The 26,984-nt window shown below is 37.6% G+C and overlaps 1 protein-coding gene across 1 annotated transcript in view; it reads left to right on the top strand.

Annotated features, from left to right (window-relative positions):
* The window catches only part of ATP9B (ATPase phospholipid transporting 9B (putative)), a 172,587-nt gene extending 163,060 nt beyond the window's left edge, over positions 1-9,527 (top strand). Inside the window, exons 24-29 of the mRNA XM_063299021.1 lie at positions 1,001-1,156; positions 1,277-1,341; positions 1,452-1,560; positions 4,388-4,445; positions 5,305-5,508; positions 7,631-9,527. Coding sequence (XP_063155091.1) covers positions 1,001-1,156; positions 1,277-1,341; positions 1,452-1,560; positions 4,388-4,445; positions 5,305-5,508; positions 7,631-7,767 — 729 coding nt within the window. The 3' untranslated portion in view covers positions 7,768-9,527. The remainder of the gene's footprint in view (positions 1-1,000; positions 1,157-1,276; positions 1,342-1,451; positions 1,561-4,387; positions 4,446-5,304; positions 5,509-7,630) is intronic.
* The last annotated feature ends 17,457 nt before the right edge of the window (positions 9,528-26,984 follow it).

The following is a 26,984-nucleotide window of genomic DNA, read 5'->3' as shown; positions in this document are numbered from 1 at the left end:
ACAGTGTAGTCCTTAATGTAGGATTGTACACCCATTCAATAGGACCCATTCCTTATTTTTCTCAAATCATGCCCTAGGAGTTTGTTTTGTCATTTCCTCTCCCATAGTTCTGCTTTCTGACTGGGCAAGAGAGGAGCTGACATGCATTTCTTAACTGTGGTAACAAAAGTTATACATGGGCTAAGTTGGTTGAGTCTGACCCAGGAGGCCTCATTTGCCCTTTAATAGTGAGGATTGTTCAGCCCCTGCAAAATATAGGCAAGGCAGTCCTAGCAGAGCTTTTGATTTTAGCAGCTTGAGAATGTTCTTTGTGGAACATCTGATCCATTCCATCAGGTGGCTAACAAGTCCCCACCCCCAAAAAATGGGTGCTTATAAATCAGCAAAGATGAAAATTTCAGCTTCCATCCTTGTTGCTACCTACCAGCTTTTGTAACTCTCTTCAGCGAAGTAAATGCAGGATAACTACATGGTCACTGTCTACTACTTTTAGTATGCATTTTTAGATAGATCTTCAGTCCTGACAGGATGCATTTTTAGGGAGAACAGTGCTGTCAGTAGTGCTTCAGTGACTTCTGATAGTCAGGCAGAACACCAAATGTATGATTTCACAGAGAGAAAAGGTTATTCTTTAAAACTGAGCTTCTTCAAGTGTTCTTCTATAAATTCACCCAACCTGCCCTTCTCTCCCTCAAAAGTAGTATTTTTGGCTTTGAGTCTCATTGTGGCAAAACCTGATGGAGGTGAAGAATTCATACCAGTATACAGGACAGTTATGAAGAGGCTGGGTTTCTGCCAAAATATCTTAGCTCTAGAACTTTTTGAAGGTTGTCTTCCAAATTAACCTGAGCACTTTGAGAATCTCAAAGTAAGCAAATTACCAAATCTTCCACTATTGTTCAAATTTCAAATTTGGAATTGCTTTGTTTACATGTTTATAAACCACAGTTTATACACTGATATTGATGTTGATCATTTTATGGTTTTATTTTTGATTTAGGAAGGGAAACAAGCTTCCTTGGCTGCTGATTTTTCTATAACACAGTTTAAACACATTGGTAGACTGCTGATGGTACATGGTCGAAACAGTTACAAAAGATCAGCAGCTCTCGGTCAATTTGTCATGCACAGAGGCCTTATTATTTCAACTATGCAGGTACCTAATTGTTTTTGCTTATGTGGAAAACAATTTATAGATCCTTTTTTCTAACTTTGATAGTATCTTCCACGATACTGTATGATGTATAATCCAGTGTAACTGCTTATATTCTTCTAGGCTGTGTTTTCATCTGTCTTCTATTTTGCATCTGTTCCTCTGTATCAAGGTTTCCTTATGGTGGGGTAAGTAGTAATCACAATCCTTCAAAAACTTTATTTCAAAGAGAAGTAGTTTATGTAAAGAATATGGCTTTAAACAGTGTTCAACTATTTTAAAATTATTTTTCTCTAAGGTATGCAACCATATACACTATGTTTCCAGTTTTCTCTTTAGTGTTGGATCAAGATGTGAAACCGGAAATGGCACTATTGTATCCTGAACTTTACAAAGATCTTACTAAGGTGAGAGCATTCAAATCATGCATGCAGCAATAATGTACCATTATTTCTGCTGAAAAATCTGCAAATATTTGTTTGTTTCTTTGTTTAGTGTGTGGCTGCCTCCTGTACACACACTACTTTGGAGGGCTAACAGTTAATTAAAAATAACTAACAATAAAGACATGCAATTCAATTTAAGATAACATAACATGTTCGGAACAACTCAAAACATACAACCACAACACCAAGATGGACTCACCAAACAGGCTGGCCCAATGACTAGGAGAAGAACCAGGTCTTTAGTACTCTATGAAAGCTGGTAGGTTCAAGGCCATCCAAATCTCAAGTGGCATGCTGTCTGTAAGGCAAGCTAGTATTTTTTTTTTCTTGGAACATAATTAGGTTGCATAATTTGGTTGGCAGAAAATTAAAGTTCCAAAAAATCAACAGCTTCACACTCACACACATTTTGCTTATGTTTTTAAAGCTCAAAATATTTCATGGGTTTTCATTCTACTTTTTTCCTACCAAAAGCAAGTTGATTCCTCCTTTGAGCACCTAAGTATTATAAAATAATTATTCTCTGTTTGGATTTTTTGTTTTTTGCTGGGATTTAAAATAAGTTGGCTGTACTCTTGTAATCCTAAACAAAATTAATTCCTTGACAGAACCCAATTGTCTTGGCCTTTCTCAAATTGCTAAGCAGACTGAACCTTTTTGGTATTTGGATAGGGAAACCTAAGGAAATACTGTGGGTATAAGCTAGAGTGGAAGGTTGAAATCACATCCGGGAAAGAAGCAACAGCAGACTACCTGCAGGGTTGCCAAGAAGATTACATGTATCGATGTAGTTTCACTGTTTTAAAATTAATCTCTAAACAACAAAATTTATGTATTTATTTATGTATGTATGTATTTATTTATTTATTATCCCGCCTTTATTATTTTTATAAACAACTCAGTAAAACTTTGCTGCACGCTTGTATGGCTTGTGCAGGTTTAATAAATAGCCCATGTGACTGATAAAGTTTGCCTTTACTTTTGTATCATATTTTTTCCAAAAAAGTTCCATCTTAGTTTGATATTCCCCAGCATCCTGTAGTGCCTAAAATAAAATGTCATATTCAATCTACTTAGTCTTCTTGGTTATTGTTATTTTGTTAAATCACTAAAATAACCCCTAAACAACAAAATCAGCTGTAGTGTGGTTTAAGTGACTTACCTAGCATATCATAGCATAAATTATTCTGACTTTGCTGGTATAATATACTTATAGCCAGATCTCCTGTGATATTATCTCAGCCATTCTTTTGGATTTGCACAGGCACCCATGCATCATGAGGTGGCACTTTCTGAAAGGATTGCTGGACTCTGGATCAATACACTCAGTCTAGAATATCTATATACTACTAAAACTCTTGTGTCTGTTTGTAACTTTCAGTTGGGCAAAACAGTGCATCATAAGGAAACAATTTTTGAACCAAGGTACCTCAAATGGGCTTACTTACAGAATGTGTCCAAAATCCAGGACCAATTACTCCCATGGGGTTGAAATTGGCAAAGTTGTGGCTGCTTCAGCACCACCACACCTTCCAACTGCACTTCCCAGAAACCTGTAGGTTGCGTGGCACAAGGGAAGATGGGACAGGCATATCCTTGCCCTCTTTCCCACCTCCCTTTGGCCCCTGCACCCAATCGTTTGGTGGCAAGACCCAACAGGCAAGCAGCAATTGGCTACTTGGGAACCAAGGCTGAAATTTGAAATCTCTTAATGGCGGTAGGTAGCAAGAGAAGGGTGAGGGAGTGACTCGGATGCCTGCTGGCAAGGTAGGGCTGGCTGGGGGGCACTGGCAGTTGACAGGTGAGCCCTCTTCCTTCCTGGATGGAGGGGGCTCTTGGGGACACACTGGGATGGGGAACAGGGGTGCACTTTTCCTCACAGTCCATGGCTCCCTTTGTTCTCCTTCCCCCCAGCAAAGCAGCAGGCAGTTCCATGGGTCAGCCGAGGAGGAGGAGGAGTGATTTCCAATACTCCCTGCCAGCTTCCCACAAGCAAAGTCAATGGGGAAGCCGTCAGGAAGTTGCAAGTCGCTCCCGCTCCCAGTGCTGCGCCCAGTCGGCTGGCAGCAAGGCCCAACAGGCAAGTGGTGATTGGCTGTGACATGGATGCCTGCTGGTGAGGTAGGGCTGGCTGGGGGGTGCTGGTGGTCGACGGGTGAGTTCTCTTCCTCCCTGGAGAGAGAGGGCCCTTGGGGACACACCAGGATGGGGAGCAGGGATGCAGTTTTCCTCACGGTCTGCGGCTCCCTTTGTTTCCCCTCTCCCCAGCAAAGTGGTAGGCAGTTCCATGGGTCAGCTGAGGAGGAGGAATGATTTCCGATGCTCCTTGCCAGCTTCCCACAAGCAAGGTCAATGGGGAAGCCAGCAGGAAGTCAGAAGTCGCTCCTACTCCCACTGCTTTTTTGCCCACCCGTGATCATTCTGTTTCTCTAGGTAAGGAAATATCTCTGAAAGGATGACCCAGAGGGTCATGGGTTGTCTAGTTTACCTTAAGACTAACGTTCAACAGCAAATATGGTCGTGGCCTATTTTTAAATTTTATATCTACAAAAATAGGGACATATTTGTCATGTCCATTTTGCAGTGACAGGCCTGATAAAGAACTCTAGAGAACTCAAAAGTTTATAACTCCTTTGTGCCTTTTTGGTTTCTTGTATTGTTATGTTATACTTGTGGGGTAGGAAGGGTTCTTTATGGACCAACGTGGGTATTGTTTTTCCTTTTGTTTAGTATTTCAAATGACTTTTTCTGCAATCATAAACTAAGCTGTCTTTGTCATTTCTTCTAGGGGCGATCCTTATCATTTAAGACTTTCCTCATCTGGGTTTTAATCAGTATTTATCAAGGTGAAGTTCTGCTTCATATTTTCTGAAATAGAGAACAGTACTGTTTGAGTTTCAAGTTACATTTACAAAGCTTAACATTTCATTCATATTATTTTTAATAGCTGTTGTCTTAAAATGTGATACTGAAGTAACATAAAACCTATTCATAGTACCACGTAGATTGCATGTTTGTTTGTTTGATGCATGCCACTTAAAATGAGATTTTTTTTTTTATGAGCCCCTTTCTTGCAATAGCCTCAGAACATGGAAAACAGAGTGGGACCACTTCATGTAGACATTTTTGGGCATCAGATCATGTCCCCTGAGTCCACATGGATAGTTGAATGTTACAGAGATGTCTTTATGGGGTTGCTGCATAGGCTACTTATGTATATATCCCCTTTTGTGCATTCATCTGAACGTGTGAGTGCCAGGGATATAGCCAGCATCATAATGTGAGATCATGGGGGTTAGGGGTTGGAAATATTTGAATGGACATAATCAAATTCTAACTGACATAATCAGAAAAATATGCACTTGAATTTCATATACTGCACAACAGTTTTCTCCACCCAACTCTAGGAATCTTATTTCAAGAATTGTGCATCGTAATATTAGTTAACAGTATACTTTCTCTATATGTTCATTTAAGTTCACAAATAAGTTAAAGCATGTTGAACCTCTAAAGGAACTTATTTCTAGGATAGATGCTGAAATACTGTATATCAGATTCTTAACTTCTACAGCATTGTTTTCAAGATGATTGCAAATAGCTTTTTACAGTAAAATAATTAAAAATTGCAAATGTAAGGGCACATGCATGAAACACTAGTCTGTACAGTGAATCGGTAATAAAAGTTCTTTTGTTTGTGTGTCGTAGGTGGCATTTTGATGTATGGAGCCCTTCTGCTTTTTGAATCTGAATTTGTCCACGTTGTTGCCATTTCCTTCACTGCACTGATCCTGACTGAACTCTTGATGGTTGCTCTCACCATACGCACATGGCACTGGTTAATGATCGTGGCTGAAATCTTCAGTCTTTGCTGCTATGTAGCCTCTCTTGCATTCCTTAATGAATATTTTGGTGAGTAGCTCCCACATGCATAATGTATAGTCACTGTTGCTTTTTTAAAAATGATGTAGGTTTGAAAAGCTGAAAAGTGCATCTAAAATATTGAGAGCAATTTGGCACAGTTTTTATGTAAATTCTTTTCAATAATACTGAATTGTATTTAGCTACAGTGATCCATTGCTATAGCTGTACAAAATTTATGGAAAAGAAATGCATTTCATTACAAATAAAAATCTTAAATTTTATCTCAAATGCTTTCATACACACTTAGTAGGATCCCATCCCTCCAAGATCTGAATTCAGGCTCCTGTTGAGCTAGCATCTTTTCTTACACTTGATGTAGATTCTAAAAATAATGTTCATTTGGTCATTTTCGGTATATTTTTACTATATGTTTATTTATATATTTATATTTATATATTCTTTAGATTTTATTAATCTCTTTCTAACTTTCAGATGTTTCTAATAATTCCTTTATGATTGTATCTTCTCTTCCTTTCTTGCCTTTCTGTGAATCTGTCCTTTCTTCTCCTGTACTGGAACAGGTATAGGCAGAGTGTCTTTTGGAGCTTTCTTAGGTAGGTATTATTGCTGTTTCCTTAAAGACAAGATGCCCCATAGAAATTCTTAAAAGTATATAACTAATTTTTCTAGCACTGAGAAGTGTCTCTTTAATTTTCTCTGATCCTTAGATACTGGAACTCTGAAAGATATTAGGAGTTGTATTGAAAAAGTCAGGTCCATAGACAGTTTATTGTATAAATTACATTAAATGTTCAAATTGGTTGCCATTTTCTTCTAAACACATCCTTACTGATTTGATGCATGATCTCTGAACATTCCTAAGTACAGTAACATTTTCTGTGGAAAAAAAAATTAATAAAGCATGTTGCAGTTGGCCTATGGGGCCTGTCCTGTACCCTGTATATCTCCATAAAGGTTACATATTTCATATGTAATCTGTTGTAAATAGAAAGCTGAAAAAAAAAGTAGGAGACATGTATAGGAGTTTATAATAGTTATCAATCACAATTCTATATTCATATTTTTGAATATAGAATAAATAAAAGACAATACATGAACAGGGCTAAAGTATAATACTATGTGGAGAATTCAAGTTTGAATGTACATTGATATCAGTCAGTATAACATGTTTCACTTGATATTTAATAGTTTTTTTCGGGAAATCAAATTTTTCATTGCTTTATAAAGAAACTATCAAGAGAAAGCATCTTGAAGGAATGTGAGTTTGTGTGTATATATAATTTTTTTCTTTGTGTCTCTCTATACACACAAAGTTGAAGTACAGTATTGGGCCTGTCAAAAACCAAAGAAACACTGATTTAATTTGAACCAATTTTCAATTTGTAATTAAAATTTTTATAGATCATCCATTTCACTTGATTTAATAAAATTATAGCCTTAAGAATTATATACTGTACTTATGTGAGCCAGTTTGGTCTAGTGGTTAAATGGGCTAGAAACCAGGAGACTGAGAGTTCTAGTCCTGCCTTAGGCATGAAAGCCGGCTGGGTGACCTTGGGCCAGTCACTCTCTCTCAGCCCAACTCACCTTACAGGGTGGTTGTTGTGGGGAAAACAGGAGGAGGAAGGAGTATTAGGTATGTTCGCCACCTTGAGTTATTTATAAAAAAATAAAGGCAGGATAAAAAATAAATAAAAATAAAAAATAAATGTGATGGCTATTGTATGACAAGAATTTGGAATAGTAGTTACAGATATTTCTAAGTTTTCACTATTATTTTTAAAATAAAAATAAATATAAAACATTTTTAGAAAAGTCATATAGCAATGAACAACTGTGTTGTAAAATTAATCAGCTCCTGGCATATTTTTTTAAATAAATGGCTTTGTCTTGAGTCAAACTTCCCTCCTACGTGTCCATGTATTTTTCTTGACAACACTGCCTTCCTTTCCTTTCCTTTCCTTTCCTTTCCTTTCCTTTCCCCTGTTTTTTTTTTGGTCTAGCCTGGGATTTTATGGTAGTCTCCCATCCAAGCATAGTATCTAATCTTGCAGTCCTTCCTAAAACATGTCACAATGTTTCACTGTTATTTAATGATCTTGCCCTTTTTTTCTACTTTTATAACTGATGTCCTTTTTTATGTCTATAGATGTTGCCTTTATCACAACAGTGACCTTCCTATGGAAAGTGTCAGCCATCACCGTAGTAAGCTGTCTTCCACTTTATATTCTGAAGTATTTAAAACGTAAATTTTCTCCTCCAAATTATTCCAAACTTACCTCGTAAATGTGACTGAACACCTGTGTTCTTTCATCAATATGACTTTAGCTAGAAATTGCTTCAAGTGTAGTCATTCTACTTAAGGCCTTGATAGATTAAACAAAAGAGGAAAATGATTACAAGAAATATGGAGCAAATAGAGCACAAAGAAGATGAAGAAGATGGATACTTCTGATAAGTACTACAGGAAACTTGATTGACATAACTATCGAGAACAAATACACTTCATTTTGTATGTGGCTTTTTAAAACTTTTGAGTTAACAGTGCTTCTAAATTATATAATTGCTACTGTAAAGGATTTATTCCTACTGCACTATTTTTCTGAACGTAAATAGCAGATGTTGTTTCCTATAAACCCAGACTTTCCTAATTTCTTTTGTAGAAATATTCATTCCCATGTAAAGTATATCATGCCTAGAAACTGTAAAAGTCATTGTCTATATTTGCTGCTATATGTAACTCTGATATATGCACTGTATGAATTATGTACAGCTGTCTGTGTAGCACAGTATTTGTTTGGGATCAGTGGTCCTCTTTTTTATATATTCTCCATTACTAGCTGCATTACGGAATCTGAATAGCTGAGGAATTGACAGCAGCCTTTTAACTGCAAATGGAGACTGGGTTGCACAAAATACTATGAAAATAAACTTCTGTACATAATTACATTACATATACCATTCTCTACATGTACCGTAAAATTAATGTTCAGCCAATGTTTTACAGGCTCCTATCTGCTTCATAAGTGTAAAACTGCACTCTAGAAGTGTCAGCACATTACTAGACTTTTCTCATATAGAAGTTAATTTTGTATGAAACAGTTCAGCAACAGTGTGTCTGCAGCCTTCATTTATTTTACTGGCAGGATATACAAAAGCCATTTTGAAATGACTGGAGGTTATGCAGTGGCCATGCCTTAGAGATCAAGTCCAAACACTGAAACAGTGAAACACTAGGAGTACAGAAATTCCACAAGGACTTATGCACAGGTCTCGTGCTGACATGGTCCCCCCACTGATACCAAAAGAGAGGGTTGATCCAAGGGTATTCCTCTCCTGGTGTACAGACAGATTATTTTGATTGATATGAATGAGGGTCCCCCACATTTCATGTGCGCATAGGCTGCACCCGGAGCTCTGAGTCGGGCTAGTAAGTGCACATCGTAATCTGTTTACTTAAGGTAACTCAGGTAAAAAAGAATGATATGGACATAATAGTGGTAGAAAATCTATCATCTTCCAGAATATGATTTGTGTATTTTTGAGTTTCTACCAAAAAAGAATAAAATTAAATGATACTCCTTAGTCTGATGTAATCTTAATAGTTGTCTAATCATATGTACTGTACTGTTATCTAGAATATTTCCTTTCATAGTATTGTTTTCTTTCTCAAAAACTACATGTACATAGCAATTCCATATAGCCTGGTACTTATGAAATAATAGATATAAATTAACCATGTTTCTTTGCTGGGAAGTTAATAACTGTAGTTCATTTCATATCGTTTTGTTAGCCCAATTCACAACAAAACTCACTGTATATCGCCTTTTACAACCAGAATCTTACACCACAGTTAATTTAAAATGATGCTAAACTGAAACACTTCCAGAAAAAGACTGTTGCCGAACTACTTGAGTTCTGATCGTCTTTGTTTTGAAGATGTTTAATAGTTTATCCTTGCTTTTAAAATGTTTTGAGCCATTCTTCATTATAAAAGCAATAAAATTTCCTTTCTACCAAATATTATTGGAAGTTTGTCAAATAAATACGTTCGGTAGCATCTCTTTTACACTGCGTTCCTTTAATGGGTTTGCTCTGACCTTAGGGAACAATCAGTTAATCACAATGCCCACTAGATGTCACTGGGAGGTAGAGGATTTGGGTGCTGGCAGGCTGCTTTTCTGAAGATCTGCAGGTCTTTTTCACCATGTGCTTTAATTGTTACTGAAGAAAGGAAACTAAGAGATCCCTGGCTATTTTGAAAGCCTAATAAATAATTGGATACAAATCATTAGCCCTTAAGGAACAGACTATTCAGCCAAATTATATCCAGTCTCCATAATGTAGCTTTTTATCCAAATGTTTCAAGAATACTGAATTCCCATACTAACATACAAAGTTCAATATGGGACAAATAGTTTTTATAAAAAAAGAAAATACATTTTTGGTGGAGTAAAATCAATAGCATCAAACCCAATTGGACAAATGCAAGTAGTTTTACTCAAATGTTAAGTAGCTTTATTCAAGTACACAAGAATTCAAAAATATTTATGTATACTATTTATATAAACGTGTGTGTGTGTGGTAAGATACCCATCACAAAACTTTCTCCAGTTCTTACCTTGCAGAAAAGGTAAGATACAGTTCTCTAGAACAACTGTAAATGAACTTATATTTAAGCCGTTCTTTCCAAACAGCAAACAGCCAAGCTATATCCCATGAAATAAGAGTGAAAAAAGTTGGAACCCTTTCCACAGCTATTGTACCATTGATTACCTAGCTGCCAGCAATCTGGCACGTGTACCATATAACTTTCAAACCATATTGAAAAAGGCTGATGGAAGCCGAAGTCTTAAGGGTTACAATAGTCAATTTATGCCATGATTTCATGGAGCAAAGAATGTAAACCATGGATAGACTTCAGCAACCTCAAGATTTCAGTTTCAACAGCCATGATGATTGTGCTTTTATTTTTCTTAAACTGGAATATGGGCACTCACACTTTCTTTGTGTGAACACAATTACACTGTGCAAGGGGATAACTTAACTTTCTCCTTTATTACCAAAATCTGCATAGTCTCTGCCAGATTTTAAAAATTTTGCTTCTTTCACTATAATTTCTTCCTTGTACCTGCAGTGCCATTTTTGGTCTTCTCAAATGTCCTTTCTCCGTGCAGATGCTGGTGTAAGGAAAGCGAAAGAATCAGGCCCTGCTCCCTGCAATGAGCTTTGTTTTAATAGCATCTAGGCTGATATTACTATTATTATAACTCAGTTGAAATGAAAATAATAAAAAATCCCTTCAATGTGCTTGCCCCCCTGCAGGGAAGAAAATCAGCAGCAGGGAATAGAGACGAAACAGTCCCACATTATATGTAAACAAACAGGAGGTACAATATCTTTTAAGGCTATTGAAGATGCAAAGGAATTTCTCTGATAAACAAAACACAGCCAGAGCTATATGATTCCCAACCAGTATTAACAACCTAACAGATGCCCTCAGCAGGGTTCACAGCTGTTACTGTGTGAGTAGGGTTTTGCTCAGCCAATTGTGGGTGAAAATCTCTTTCAGATGCAGCACTACAGTCAAAGGCCTATTTGCCACTCCATCAGCTGAAAGCCATAGATTTGATGAGTGCATTCCACAGCAGAGTCAGCACAGTCAGATGCCTGGGACAGAAAACATTCATGAACTGCTCCACAGTCACATGTCTCTCCCTTCTGCTGTTACTTCTCTTCCAAAGTAGGGTTCTCAGACAAGTATTCAGATACCTTCGTTTTATTTATCTATCTATCAAATTTATATAGCTGCCGATCTCACTGCTGTAACTCGGTGGCATATTGTACAATAAAACAAGCGATTCAAATAAATCTTAAATAACCATTAAAACAATTAATACAAAATATAAATAAGACCACAGGAGAAAATCTCACAATACAACCATCTCAGGGGCTCCCTATTACTATGGGATCCCCAAGCATGCTGAAATAACCATGTTTTAAGAGATTTCCTGAAGGACAATTAGTCTATGCTTGCGCTTACCAAGTTGTGAGTTCGTATTTTAAGAAAAACCTAAGGAAATGCAATCATATCTTGAGGAGAGGGGGGAGATAAAAAGTAAAATGTTACTGAATGAAAAATCCTTAGCTTAAATTTTTCAGAGGACTTCATGTGGTTCTTCACATGACTATCTATCTAGATAAGCCTTGTCCTGCATGCCAACACTTTATTATTTCTATAAATATATTCTTAGGGCTGGAAACTCTGGCATAGCTGCCCATGTTGTGTGGGAATGCAAACTCTGAACAGATATAATAGTTAAAGAAATGGAGAATCCTCTGGCAGACCAAGTTCAAAGGGAAATACTCAGCAGATTTGCATAAAAATACAGCATTATACTTGGTTGTGGATATAATTTAAATACCTGTCCTAATGTTCAGAGGTTAGTGTCACACATTCTAACTTTCCAGGAAAGCTAAGTGGCAAGTCTTGAGTTTGACCTGTTTTAATATCACAATATAATGAGAAGACTTATGCCAAGCCAGGTGAGAAAAAGTGGTAGACAAATGTTTTCAGTTTCCTTGGGCACATTATTGAAATCTAAAAGGAATTTCATTCGATTCTCCTGAGCACTTTATAGAGTAGATCAGTGTGGACTCTTAGTGAAATAAAAACACAAAAAAGACTGAATGTAGAACAACTGATAACACAATTCTAGACAGGTCACTTCTTATAATAAGACTTATTTTTGAATAAATTGGAAATGCTGTGCTGTGCAACTCTTTGATAGAACAAAATGCAATGCTCAGAGAATACAAAGAAGTTTTAAGAAAATCACACTATTTGAGATAAGTATGAAGTAAATTGTACTAATGTCTAATATGCATGAATTAGATAGGAACTCAAGTACTAAGTCCTTCGAAGAAAGAGAACGATGTAATAAGGAAAGAAGCAAGAAACAAAGGAGAAATAAGAGTATCCAAATCAAGGAAAGATTGAAGCAGTGATTGTGGGGATGCAAGCTATAGTGATATAAAAAGATTGCAAGATAAATTATGAAGGTATTGAGAAAGCAAATGAATCTGTGAGAGACTCCAGAAATAATTAGAGGAGTGAAGAATGGATGGAATGAGATTAGAAGAGCAAATGTGGGAGAAAATTCATCAGAATGGGACAGTTCCAAGATGAAAGGGAAAACTGGATGAGAAAAGACAGCTAAGTTGGATAGTAAATAATTGTGGAGACAATTAAATGTCAGTACTGTTACCAACAGTACTGGCAATAAATCATTGATTTCAAGCAATGCTCCTCAAGATGTAGGGCATATTGGATGTGCAAGTGGAAATTCAGGGGTGACAGCAATGCAAAAAAATATCCTTTAGGAAGAGCATTGTTGGGTGTGATGATAATCATACTTCCTATTAATCATTGGAAACATTACCCAGAACTTGCAGAGATACATGTAATAGCACATGAATTGATTTCCACTGATTGAACTGCAATTCCCTCTTTTTGCTGGGAAGTCAAATATAAAGTGGAACATGTTATAGTAGTTTTTATCATAAAAAGTTGCCACCAGAGTCAAGGAACATAACTTTCTATTGATATAGTTCCATGGTAAGATACTTTCAGATTACCAAGTTGCCATGAAGATCCAATTATAACTTAGCTTGCACCCATTAAGTGTTCATGCTCTCACCCCAGTGATACAGCTATCCTGAACTTACGTGTCCCAGCAGCTGCTCATAAAACTGAATTCATAGATGCAGTTAATTAAGAATTAAGGACGTTAAGTCCTTTCATATGGACTATTTCAGTGTGACGTCTCTGTCTCATCTGGTGGACAGAATTAATACTAGGGGAAGGTCCGTGTGAAGCTGAAAGCAGGGGAAAGAGCAATTCTATATGCTTAGCAGAATCAAAACGTTTTCCCTTCAGCACTGTACAATGATCATAGCATTCAGTGTGGCCTTGACTGAATAAAGAGGAATTTATTCCATTCCCTAAACGACTGAAAGGGATATTTCACCAGATAGGCAACTATTTTTTAAACTGAAGATCTGAGTGGTATTCCAGGGACTACAGGTCCAAGACATTTACCCACAAGGCAAAAGCTAAAATGGATTTGATTCAGTTGAAGTATATAATTAGATCAGCTGAAAACAATATTATTGCACTCTGTGCAGTTGATGGAGATCACCTTTTGCCTTGTCTGGGCTCAGAGGTAAATAGATCTGCTTGGTACCTGAGTGATAGACCACCAGCAAGTCCCAGGCTGTAGGCTAGACAGGGAAGTCAAAAAAACATCCTGAAATGGAAAACCCCTTCCATAGGGTTGTTATGAAAGTAGCAGGAGTGTGTCAAACTCAACTTGAATCAAACTCAACTTGAGAACATCTTGAGAACATCTACCTTTTGCCAAATTAAAAGTTACAATTCACCAGCAACTTTTGGGCTCTGGGAACTATACTCATATGCAGCCTTCAAGCCTCAGACCATGCATTTCTGAATGGAGGTGAACCTTTGGTCTTTGCTGGCAAAACCCCCAAACTGTTCTCAGTATGAGTACTGAAGGAAGGCAAAACTCTTCTCTTCCCTTCTTCAGTGGCCCAGGAGTCTGGAGAAGAGAGCAAAAAGCATTTGCTAATGAAGCTATCTCAGTTTCAAAACATTGGGCATAGTGAGTCTGCTGTCTTGGATAGAGAAGTTAATTCATGTGATGGAATTTTCTAGCAAGAGAGAAAGACAGAGGCGCTAGTCACATGTTTTCCAAGGGCTTCTTTTTCTTTTGGGTCAAGCTTTTGAGAGACTAAGCAAACAGTGACATAAGCCCCCTCCTTATCATAAGCCCAAAAGCAATGACTTCACATGGCAAAAGAGCCTGGACAGAAATTATACCACAGCAGTAGCACAGCACAAACTGTGGTTGGTGACCTACTGCTTAGGTGTGCCTATCACCCTTTGTTTGACACCAAATTCTATCATTCTGCCAATAAGACACATTAACACAACAGCAATGAAGGATGGTTTTGGGGTGGGGGGAAGGCAGTAAGGGGAGAAGAAAGGTAGGATTTCAAACAAATCCAAAATCTTTTCAACCATTGCTTAATAGCAATGATTAGAAATGAAAGACTTGCAGCCAGATTGTAAACAGAAGATAATTAGGCCCAGGCAAACAGATTGCAGGTCACTTCTAGACATCTGCTAGAGGTACAGGTAGGTTGTCCTGCATAACATTTCTTCCTTCCCCTACATATATGCAGAGTCATAGAAATTATCAAGGAGCAATAAAAGAGGATTTTGAGGTTGGATTGGTGATTATCCAGAGAACATTGGAATTCCTCCCCCCCTCCCCAATCCTATATTCATCCCAATTTCTATAGTGCCTCTGAAGTATCTCTGAAATAATTTTAATTTCAAAAAAGTATGTACATTTTCATAGAGATGGAATTTCAAAATGGGATACTATAACCATTTCAACCAGAAGGCATCTTCACTGGAAAATGGAAGGAAAGGATGACTGTCCTAGCCTGAAATTCTTGAACAGGTTTGATAGGAAGTTTCCAGCACAGAAAGCTTAATCCTAAACAATGCCCCCCAATGCTTTAGACCCAAGGGAGACTTCTGCCTGATTGGTCAACCTCTCAGTGTGCATTTGCTAAGCAGTAGTAAACAGCACACAGGAGCAGGCACAGAAATTATGGAGATTGGAAAACAATTCAAGGCTTTGTGACCCAACACAAGCCTCCTCTTCCTCTTTTCTCTGCTTTACTGGACAATGAATCATCTGGCCAGCTGCTTTCCCCTTGATGGTCTTGTCCATGGCTTCTTGACTCAAGTATAGTCTCAGCCTCAGGAGAATCTGCATCAGTATCTATTATAAAAGGAAAGACAGCAAGAAATTTCCATAAGAATAGCCATCAGGACTTCATAATGAGAGATAGGATGGGGAGAGAAGCTGTAGCCGGGGAAGGCGGAAATTTAATCCCCATCTATGGCTTTGTTCCAAAGGCGTTTTTTAACATTGCATTTCAGAAAATAATTTTGGGGAATTTTCAGAATTTTCAAGATAGTTTTCTCTCCAAGGCAATGTATGGTATCTGCCAATATAGGAATTAGGCAAGTTCATGACAAGAATCAGTTAAAAATGAAAACACACACTCTGCTCACTAAAACCTGCATAGCTTTTGATTTTTCTATTCTTGGACCTTCAGTTTTTGTTACTGGTAGATGAAGGTGTAAACTGGCTCACTCAAAAACATTTTATTTGGGCTGCTAAAGCGAAATGTATGAATAATCCTATCTGTTACATGGTCCAAATAGTAGCTCTGTTTAGGTTTCAAGTGTTGGTTTGGGAGTTTATGACCACTTATGACCATTTAAGTTGCATCGGAAACATTCAGCCACATTCAGACGTTACTAGTCCTTTTTCAGGACTAAGCTCCCTCTTTTTCGTGTAAGTTCTTTCATCTCAACTAGATGGTAAGCCCAGAACAGGCAAATTCATTGGCAAAATTATTCCAGAAAATGCCCAGTATGTTGCCAGGCCTAACATCCATGCACACAAATGCTCAACTCGTTGTGTGAGCAGTGAGTTCTCTTCAAATATTTGTATGCAGAGACACATGCAAACTTTTAAGCTGTATAGAATAACTTCCCATTTTGCATTCAGTGATACATAATGTTTAAGCTGAGGTTATGTAATTGTCTGCTTTCCTTGTGCCTTGTGCCTCGAACAGCAGAGTAAGCTCATTCTGTAAAAAAACACACTTAATGTTTGCACCCTCTGGCATTTTCAGAAGTGGTTTCAATGAATAATGTGGCCCTTACTTTTCATCTATTATATTACACTAAGTGGCAGCCAATTTGTGTAGCAGTTAAGGCGCTGAACTATGACCAGGAGACCCGGGTTTGAGTCCTAGCTTAGAAACCAAAGGCAGATGGGTGACTTTAAGCCAGTCATTCTGCCTCAGCCTTAGAGTAGGAAGTCAAAGAACATCTGGTCCAGCATGCTGGTTGGGGAATTCTGGGAGGTGAAGTCCACACATCTTAAAAATTGCTAACTTTGAAAAACACTGGTCTATAATTTTCAGCGAAGAAAACTTCATCCTGAAGGGACTGATTTGGGCTGACAATGATATTAATACTAAAGTTGCACCAAGTTGCCTTTATGTCTGAGGCTATTTACTAACCATAACCAGAAAATGCAAGAAATAGCAAAAGCATTTGAATAATGTGAGAACTTACTTACTTACTTACTTACTTACTTACTTACTTAATTTATTATTCAAATTTAGCCACCGCCCATCTCCCCCTTTTGCTGCATATTAGAAAATTCTACACAAGTATAGGGGAGAACGCTCATTGTTTTCTAAGTTTGTTATATGTGTAGGATTTTAAAACTTTGCAGTGACTTCCAGATGAATATATCTAACCAAATGGACAAGTAAATATGATGGTTTATGTAGTTATTTTATCCTTCATCCTTTTGCTTAATATACTATTCAACTTTTCTTGATCGTTTTTCTTGTCTTACCAACTGTAACCCAGAAGAGGGTGCTGCATACCAAGAAATGACTTCAACTAATTTTTTTTTAAGACAGCAACTTCTGTCTTCAGGTTCCTGATGGCATAGAAGTATTATTCTCTATGGCTGCATTTCTCAACCTTGTTGACTTGAAGATCCATGGACTTCAACTCCCAGAATTCCCTAGCCAGCATGATGGCTGGGGAATTCTGGGAGTTGAAGTCTATGCATCTTAGAGTTGACAAGGTTGAGAAAGACTGCTCTATAGCCAGCTCTTTTCACTTGCAACATCCTTGTGCTCAAAGGACTTCACACGTTAAAATAAATATGCATAAGACTGCACAAGATACATTAAAATAAAAAGTTCTAGGTGAGCACTTTTCAGTGGCAATTTGTTTTTCAATCATTTATTTCGTTGCACTAGAGAATTATGATTCTGGGGCATCACCTGTTCCAAGCAGAAACAAGAACTTTAGAATTGGCATTTTAAAATGTTCCTAGTCTGTTGAATGGCTGCATCTGCTTAAATCTAAAGCTGATTTTGACTTTGCAGGGTGGATGACACTCAGCAGGTAGGTAGCTAAATGTGAAGGGTCCAAAGTGAACTTTATTTTTGGTTTCATTTGATTTGCTCAAATAAGGAGTAACCCAAGATATATAGCCAATTCTGCTAAAATATATAAAAGTCACTTTTGTTTGCTCAAGAAACCAAGCCTGGAATTGCTGGCTTCTACAGAGTTTGTAGGAGGAAAGTGGTGGTTTTTTTAAAAAATCAACTGCACAGAATAGCTTTTTATTTTTGTGCTGCTTTTTATTGAAGTAAACATATCAACTATAGGAAAATACAAAATATTAAGGAAAGCAAAAACAACAAAATGGAAGATATATTTTCAAAGAAAAATACATTTCAATGTTTCTACCCATGAAAACATTTATGTAAGTAAAGAAAATCTAAGTTTTAAGTGTGTTAGTATAGCTCAGAAATAGATATAAGATTTGAATAAAAGGATCTTTAATTGTACACGTTTCATCCTTCTTTCTTGTTATCACCATGTATTTCTATTTCAGCAAATAGAAGTTCTCTCATTTGCAAATATATTTTCCCCAACCATACTTTAATTATATCCAGTATTCTGTGGTAGGAATGTGGTGGCTGAAAACTGAAATTGAATTAATTTCTTAAGTTATGCCAGTTACTCAGTGGGATATATATTTGTGTCTGCGTCTATGAGTGTATTTGTGTGTTTATGTGTGTTATAGACATAAAGCAAATGATAGTTTGAAGGATGAGCAAAGCAATGCAACATTCGGACTTTGCTTATGTTTTATTTCTAATTAATCCATCCTTGGAATCCATATCTTTACAGCTGGCCTCCTTGCAGGGAAGTAAATTCCTACATATCAGAGATCTGAATCTACATGTCAGTCTAATGTTGCAGTAATAAGCCAGAGGGTCTGATTGGGAAAAAAAGTACTGAGCTAGAAATCTGTTCCTTTCAGCATATCCCTTGCTTTGTAAGGAAAACACGGGTCCTGGATAAGTTGACTGGCCAGCCCTGAAGGCATAACAGGTTTTAGTTCTACTGTGCAATTCATGTTGAAGAAACTGTTGGTTTGTTCGATTTATATGGCTGTGATTTCATCATTTGAAGATTTATTTCAATTTAGCTGCCACCTGACTCTAAACCAACTCTCAGCAGCTCACAATATAATAAACAATAAAAATACAACACAGAATAAAACAAGATGGAACTGGTCACTCTATACAAAAACAAATTCAACAAAAGGCTCTCTCCATCTCACCCCAAGGTTTGAGAGAACAACGAGGTCTTCAAGGCCTTATGAAACCCCCAACAGGGTGGGAGCCACACAGATTTCAGGGGGGATCTCATTCCAGTGACAGGTGCCATGAGCGACGATGTTGTGATGTTGTCTCGGGTTCAAGTCAAGAACTGCTCACAATACCTGGAGGAAGGTTTTGAGTGCAAGGAAATTGGAGGCCTATGGTTAGTGAAATATTACTAGAAATGGCAAAAGGTAAAGAATTGTGTTATTGGAAAAAGCTTTCCTTGAACCTTTGGCAGAAACTGATTTAATGCTCAGTGCAGGTAGTCCTTGACTTACAACCATTTGTTTAATTACCATTCAAAGTTACGACTGTGCTAAAAAAGTGACTTACAACTGGCCCTTGCATTTACAACCCTTGCAGTGTCCCTGCAGTCACGTGATCAAAATCTGGGCGCTTGGCAACTGGCATGTATTTACGTTGCAGCATCCTGAGGTCACATGATCACCATTTGCAACCTTCTCAAGGGGCTTCCGACAAGCAAAGTCAATGGAGGAAGCCAGATTCACTTAATGACTACATCATTTGCTTAACGACCACAGTGATTTGCTTGATCATGGCAAAAAAGGTCATAAAATTGGGTGTGACTCACTTAATGACTGCATTGCTTAGCGATGGAAGTTCTGGTCCCAATTGTGGTTGTAAGTCAAGGACTACCTATAGTTTGGGAACATTATATCCTCTGTCACCATATCTCCCACCTCTCTGATGGCTTTTAATCCTCAATTTTCCTTGAATCCACAAACACATACTCAAAACCTACACATAAATATGTGGGCAAGCAATTATCCACAACAAAATAGCACTCCTTGGGCAGGAAGGCAGGGAAGCATTAGGGATCTGCCCTCTGAGCAAGAGGATGCTGGCAGGCAGCATAAAAGGAGAGAGGTTAAGAATTTCTCTGTTGCTGTCTTCTCAGTTTTAAATCCTTACAGCAGAGCCATAAAGTTTCTCTCTTTTGCTCAGAATCGGGGGTGCAGATAGTTAAAGGAATCCCATCTTAGCTTCTCCTTGCTCCCCCAGCTGTTCTGTAAGTTATGTTGTTTACAGAAAATTAGTTAATCCCAAGTAGGACCCAGGCCCAGGGGCATCCAAAGAGTGGTGGGTCAAAAAAGGTAAGATGGTGGCTTCAATTGCACAGTCACATCTTGAATTTTTCAAACTCCTACCCCCAAGGACACCCCTGCCCAGTTCTATCCACTCACTGTGCTTAAGCCAGTTGAATGGCATTCTGCCCTATGAAATGTATTTAAAATGTTTTTTATTTCAGTTTACTTGAAAAAACAAAAATCTTTTAAGCATATCTAACAATATCCTTGGAATTTTATTTAATCAGCATTCTACCTTATTTCCAGGCAATCAAGATAGTATGCATAGTGCTCCAATTTTTCCCTGCAAGAATCCTATGAAGTAGGTAGGGCTGGGGAGTGAATGGCCCAAGTCAGCCTCTGACCAAGTTCCACTGCCTTATTATAGCCCAAGTCTAAATATCAGGCCCTGCAGAACAGTTAGCTATCAATGGGAAGACCTACAGAAGGGGCTGGGGCTGGGCCTGCGCTGGGGGAATGGAAGAAACTATACATGGAGCAGACAAACGGGGTGGGGGTATTCTTCAAATCTCTCTTTGTATGCTAAGACTTGCTCTGTTTCAAACTTATAAACTGAACTGCTGGTTCAGACATACAGATGACATCATAATAGGATGGGGATAGCTGATAAAATGGAATGCTCCAGACTGTGAAAGGATTTGGGTACCCTTGGGAGATAGGTCTGTGTGCTGGAATTCACTATTACACAATGGAAAGTTATGTATTAAAGGAAAACTGATAGTGCATTTAAATGGAAAGTTAATGAAATGGGGAAGAGGCAGAATAGAATGATGAAGAATAAGAATGAGCCATGATAAAAAGTACAGGAATAACTGTGAAGAAAACGGAATAGATGTAATAATACGCAGGGATAAAAAGTGCTTCAGCTGGTTCATGCTCAAGTCCTATGAAATCTATGCTGAATTGTAATTGAAAATAAGAGTACTATAGATGGTAAAAGAGAGGACTCCTTCACAGAACAATGAGCCTGTTAAAAAAAAAATTAGGGATATTTCTTGGGGTAGATCTTTCTGAAGACTTCTAACTGCTTTGATTCTTAAATCAATGGAAATCACTTTTTTAAAAAAGGTCAGATAAGAAGTATGTTATTTTAAGATTAAACTCAAATGTTGGATTATTGCTGCTTTGGCAATTAGTATAACTGGATCTTATTTTGAAGATTCCTTCTGCAATGATGAAGTCTAGCTAGAAATTACGAAGCTTATGTTCTACAAATCCAGGTCTTCTAACTAAGCCTCGAAAGCATGCTTTGAGCCCTGCTTGGGGGTTTTCCAGATGGCCTTGGGAAGGCAGAGGGGTTTTAAACTGCAGCAGCTTTCTTCTGGGAATCTCTACCCTGGAAGATCCATCCATCAGCTGCACTTACTGTATGTCTTGTGCCTCTTCCCCCGGTGGTTTTGACATCTTTCTGTTGAGAAGCAAGGATGGACGGAACCACTCTGATTTCCATCTCCTATCTCAGAGAGACTGTTGGAACTCTTTTGGTAAAGAAAAGGGCACACACTAACTGAGACTTTATCTGATCAGCACAAATGCAGAAATGGGAGGAATGCAAGTGGCATCACACCGAGCTGCATTTCCCATGAACTACAATGTTGTACTGTAGCTTAGAGGATCCTTCTGGACTCATTGCTGTTGGGGAAGTGCAAATGGGTGCAGTAGGCACTAAGAGTCTCTTTCACTGATTTGGGTTTGTATGTCAGCTACCATCCAGGGTCAGTATAGGAGGCATTTCCTAAATAATAATAATAATAATAATAATAATTTATATGCTACCCAACTCCCAGCAACTATGGGCGGTTTACAAATTGTTAAAACATTTAAAAACAAGGAACAATACAAAAAAACACAAAAACAACACAAAACAAAGGAAGAAAGATGGTAGAGAAAACAATCCCAGATGGGAACAAAGAAAAAGAAGAAAAGGGGCATCAATCATTCTCACCAAATGATTGGGTGAAATAATAGTAGAATGGGGGCTGTTGGAATCTTAGGGGGAACCTCATAATTACATCCAAGCTGGATTATAGTAATGCACTTTATAGTCTTTCCTCACTTGCGTCAATATGTCCTATATCTGTCTGTCTGTATGTCTATCATCCATCTATCCATCTATCATTTCTCTCTCTCTCTCTCTCTCTCTCTCTCTCTCTCTCTCTCTCTCTGCCATGTCCCCTTGATGTTGCCTTCAGCTCTTCCCCAGCCAGGTTTAAGTTGATCATAGCTGTATCAGTATTAGAATGGTATTTCTCCCTTATTCTGACACTTTCCAAGTGACGCAGTCATACATTACTTTGTGTAACTGCACCAGTAGTATGGTTTTATACTGATTCAAAGGTAGGCAGATGGCACTTCATCACAGCAGCGGAGAATGGTCCAATGTGAGCTGGAGTTTGAAGACCTCCCAGAAACCTCAGCTAATATGGGTATAGCCACCTATATTATAGTTGCACAGAAATACAAGCCACTCAAAGTCCTTAACAGCCCTATTAATTACTGTAGCCTCTTTCCAAGATCAGCCAGGATTATTGGCACACAGTAGTGATCCGGCATCCTCAGGGACAGACCCTCCCTTTGGAATGTCCTCCTAAGAAGCAAGTGGTTGACTCCATTTCCAGCTGCTCTTCTGACAAACTGACTCTCAGGTTGGCTCCTGGCAGTTACTTCATAATTAAGTAATAGATGATGAATGTTTTAACATTTTATTTTACTTGAGCTGTTGTAATTTAAAGCAGTTTGCATGTAACTTTGTTGGTGTTATTTTATTCTATGGGTTTGAAAGGCAGTTATGAAATGGATTAAATAATATAATAAATTAAAACATGTGACTCACAGCTACTCTTTCAATATGCTGTCTAATTTTACTCTTTGTTTGCTCAACTGCCACCCATTAAAAAGTCTGGATGGGAGTGAAATTCAAAAGGTGGACAGCCCTAACAAATCTTCTGATCTTTAGAAAGCATTCCCCAAATGCAGAAATAGAGACAGAGAAGGACTGTTTGAAAACAGTGACTACTCTGTGTAACTACAGTTGAAGCATAGGAAGTGCCATAAACATTGCTTTAACCTATAATCTGATTTCTTTGGTTTTGGCTTAGTCCAATATATGAACTCAGCCATTGTGGCTTGTAAAGCATACTGGTTTATTCAATAAATCTCATTTAAAACAAACCATGGGCTAATGCTGTGTGTGTTCCATCTTTGAGAAGTGTCATAGTCTCTCCTTTGAGATTGCAGCAAACTTTTAGCAATCAACATTGGATAAAAGATATTCTTCAGAGACCAGATACTGCTATCCTGTTGTGCAGCTACATTGTTTTTGTGACATATCTCACCATCCTGGTCCAACAATTCTAAAATTTTATGTGTGAGAGATTTCAGAAAACTGCTGGGAGTCTTAGAGAACTACTTACTGAATTTTCTCCATTTTTCTTCTTTCTTTCTTCCAAATCAAAGCCATAGCATGTATTTTAATTGCTAACACCCTTGCTTTCTTAATGTTATAGAAGTGGGGTTTTGATGAGCAAAGTTCTGTATGCTGGTTGTAAATGTTAGCAGCTTTAATGTTAGCAGTTTTAATTTTAGGTCATGTTCAGCATTCAGCTGCTTCTTCTCAATTTGGATTTGGGAATGACAAATAATGAAAAGCTATCTCCAGTAGGTTTTTGTTCTATTCAGCAAAGGTGGAAGGAGTATACTGAAATTCTGTACAGCAGAGGTGTCAATATCTAAGATACTTTAGAAAATAGTCCCTATTTATAAGAACCTCTAGTACTAGAATATGACATTAGATCACCACTCTGGTTATTCCCAAGGAGGAAAGCTACAGGAACTGATGGAATACCCACAGAAATATGGCAAGCAACAGACATCCGGTGCGGACATGGCCAATTGAACAGCTGTCCATGAGCTCCATGGACAGAACTGACAGCAGAGGCTTTTTTTCGGGCTCAGGCAGGCTTTTTCCTGAAGCCCAGAGCTTTTTCATGAATAAAGAAAAAGCTTGGAATCATCCTATTTGCCCTCCAGAATGGTGATTGCAGCAAAGAATTGCAGCCAGCATTTGCAAAGTTTCATAAAAGAAGACATGAGGCGGGGATGCCACCATTTCCATGCTGCGCTGTAGCTCTAAAGGGACATTAGGTCAAGCCACCCCATTTCTAAATCACCCAATTTACATTTTTTTAAAGTTTATGTACCCCAAGAGAGGCTTTCTACATCAAGAAGAAGCAGACTCTCTTGGTGCTTATCATTATTTCTGGATTACATTTTTTAAAATCTTTTAAAGTTTTCACTTGTTTTCCTGATTAAAGATTAAGGAGGACTGAGAATAAATAATTGCCTCCCTGCTATTGTTCTTGTACTGAATTTGAAGGATTGAACATTTTGCTACACGTTGGATTTGTCATTTTGAATCTTCAGTTCTCTGTCCACTTTCCCTGGGACCTGCTTGTTAGTATATTTTCTCCTGTTTCAATTTCATTCAGAAGTTTTTCATTAACTCATTAACTCCTATCTCCATGAGTCAAGTAACTAGGGGGCGCCATAATCTACTGCCTGAAACATGGAAGATTTCAAGGAGATTCTTTCAGAGATCTGTTGTGAGCTTAGCAGACCTACAAAGAGATCTTTTCAGATTGCTGTCAGGCTATTCTGCAGAATATGCAGGACATTGGGAAAGAGATTATTTCTAAAGTGTGTCATCTGGCTGAAGATGTTATGGAGGAAGATGGAGACTGTCATGTTCACTGATTCAATGTAGTTTATACATCGTAACGTTTCACATGCCATGGCGCTGAGGTGCATTTCTGTTTGGGAGGGAGCTGCTGTGAGACCTTGTACCAAGCTCTGTATGTGAAATCAGTACAATGGAATGTGTTTGGGTTATGTTATCTGTTCAAGGCCTTTTCCTGCAGACCATCAGAAACCATTAGGAGCACTTGGGATTGTGAACTTGAGAAGACTCTGCGGGGGGAGGGATTTCATTTGCACCGAGGGTTTTTAGTTTGAATTTGGCCTGCTTTTATCATTCTCAGCTTTCTCTGTGATCCTGCATACTATTCTTTAATAAATCAGATATCTTTGAATTCCTGCTCATGAGTCTGATGGTGTTTTAGAATAGGCAACCATTACAGAGACTTTGACAAGGAAGATCTTTCTACTGAAAGCGAGACTGAAGTAATGCTAGATGAAGACTACATTTTGGTGCTGAAGGGGTTAAAGTGACAGTCTGAGCTGCAGATTACAAGGAGAGTTGTTTTTCTGAGGGAATGTTATGGCAGAGAAGAGAATCTGCTTTGTGGGAGTTTTTTGCTGAGAAGTTTGAGTTTCTAAAGGGGGCAGTTGGGCCGTTTGATTTTTGCAAGAAAAATGCCTTGGGTGTAATAGGGAGATATGTAAATGGCTTAGTATATTTTGAAGTGGGGTAAAAATTTAAGAATGTTTAATTGGATTGATAATGAGGCTATTATGATTTCATTTCTCTTTAATGATTTGTATTAAGATCTATTGGACTTTTTTTGAAGTTTGTTTGATTTGTAAGATTTATAAGGTATCTATAAGGTATAATAATAATTGCTTGGTTTTTAGGTTTAATAGGGTTAAGATTGCTGTAGTATTATTAATTATAAAAGTAGACAATTTGTTTTTATAATTTGATTTCTATTATAGTGGACAGAAATATATAGAATAGTGGTAGGAAGGAAATAATTAAATGTTGTTTTATGGGGGAGGGAAGTTGATTTGGAAATTTACATTTTTTTTCTTTTTTATATAAGGGGAAGGAGCAATTGCATTAGTGATTTGTATATGTGCTAATGGAAGGACTTATAAAACTAATGTGATCTTGGTTTGATATAGAGTAAGGGATTTTTTATGGAAATTGCTGTATATTCTTGCTGTTGAAAGTCAGAAGTCACTTCTTTATGTAATCTTCAAAATTCTTTTTTCTTGCGTTTAACACTTTTTGTAGTTTTTCTTTTTTTCTTTTTGTAGTTTTTTTCTTTTTTGTAGTTTTTATCTTCGTTTCAAACTCAATAAAATTATTTTTAAAAAAAGAAAAGAAAGAAATATGGCGAGCAACAGAAGAAGAATCCGTAAATATTCTAACTAAGCTATCCCAGCAAATCTGGAGAACAACACAGCGGCTAACGGATTGAAAGAGGTAGATCTACATTGCAGTACCAAAACAGGAGATTTAACTAAGTGTGCAAACTAACTATTGTACAATATCCTTAATTTTACATGCTAACAAAAAAATAGGATCATCTAACACAGATTAGAGCCCTACATTGAAAAAGAGATACCACATGTTCAAGCTTTAGAAAAGGCTGAGGAACACAAGTCATTATTGCTGATGCATGCTAGATAATTGAGAAAGCCAAAGAATACCCCCAAAAAGTCCATATGTATTTCATATATTACAGAAAGGCCTTTTATTGTATCGAGCAGGTCAAGCTGCAGAATATCCTTAGGAAAATGGGAATCCCAGAACATCTCATGGTCCTCATGCAAAACCTATATACAGGATGGGAAGCAACAATCTGGACAGAACATAGCAAAACAGATTGCAGAGTTCCCAGACTGGCAAAAGAGTCCTACTTTCTCCTTATTTGTTCAATCTATATGCTGAATGGAGAGAGGGAGAGAGAGAGGCTGAAGATGAGTGTGGTTTTAAAATTGGAGAATTAAGTATAGTTTGGAACACCAAATGTCTTCAGGAAGCTTGGCGTTTATTCAAACTACAGTAATAGAATCTTAAGGGGGGGCATCCATAGCCTTCAATAAAGTGGCCATTGGGCTAACAAAAACAACAACAACACATGCAAAAGTTAATTATACATCCTCAGGTAGGCTAGGAAAGCAACTAATTCTTTCTAATACTTCAGATTGATTAGTTTAACAGTATAATTAGTTAAAAAAATATTGTACATGGTAGAATATTCCACAATACAATTTTAATCATCTACAGTTTGAAGGATGATAGGAACTGTAACCCAACACATCAGGAAAGCACTAGAT

This window comes from Candoia aspera, chromosome 3, assembly GCF_035149785.1.
Source record: "Candoia aspera isolate rCanAsp1 chromosome 3, rCanAsp1.hap2, whole genome shotgun sequence".
NCBI classification, from domain to species: domain Eukaryota; kingdom Metazoa; phylum Chordata; class Lepidosauria; order Squamata; family Boidae; genus Candoia; species Candoia aspera.
This window is presented reverse-complemented; position numbering and strand designations above follow the sequence as displayed.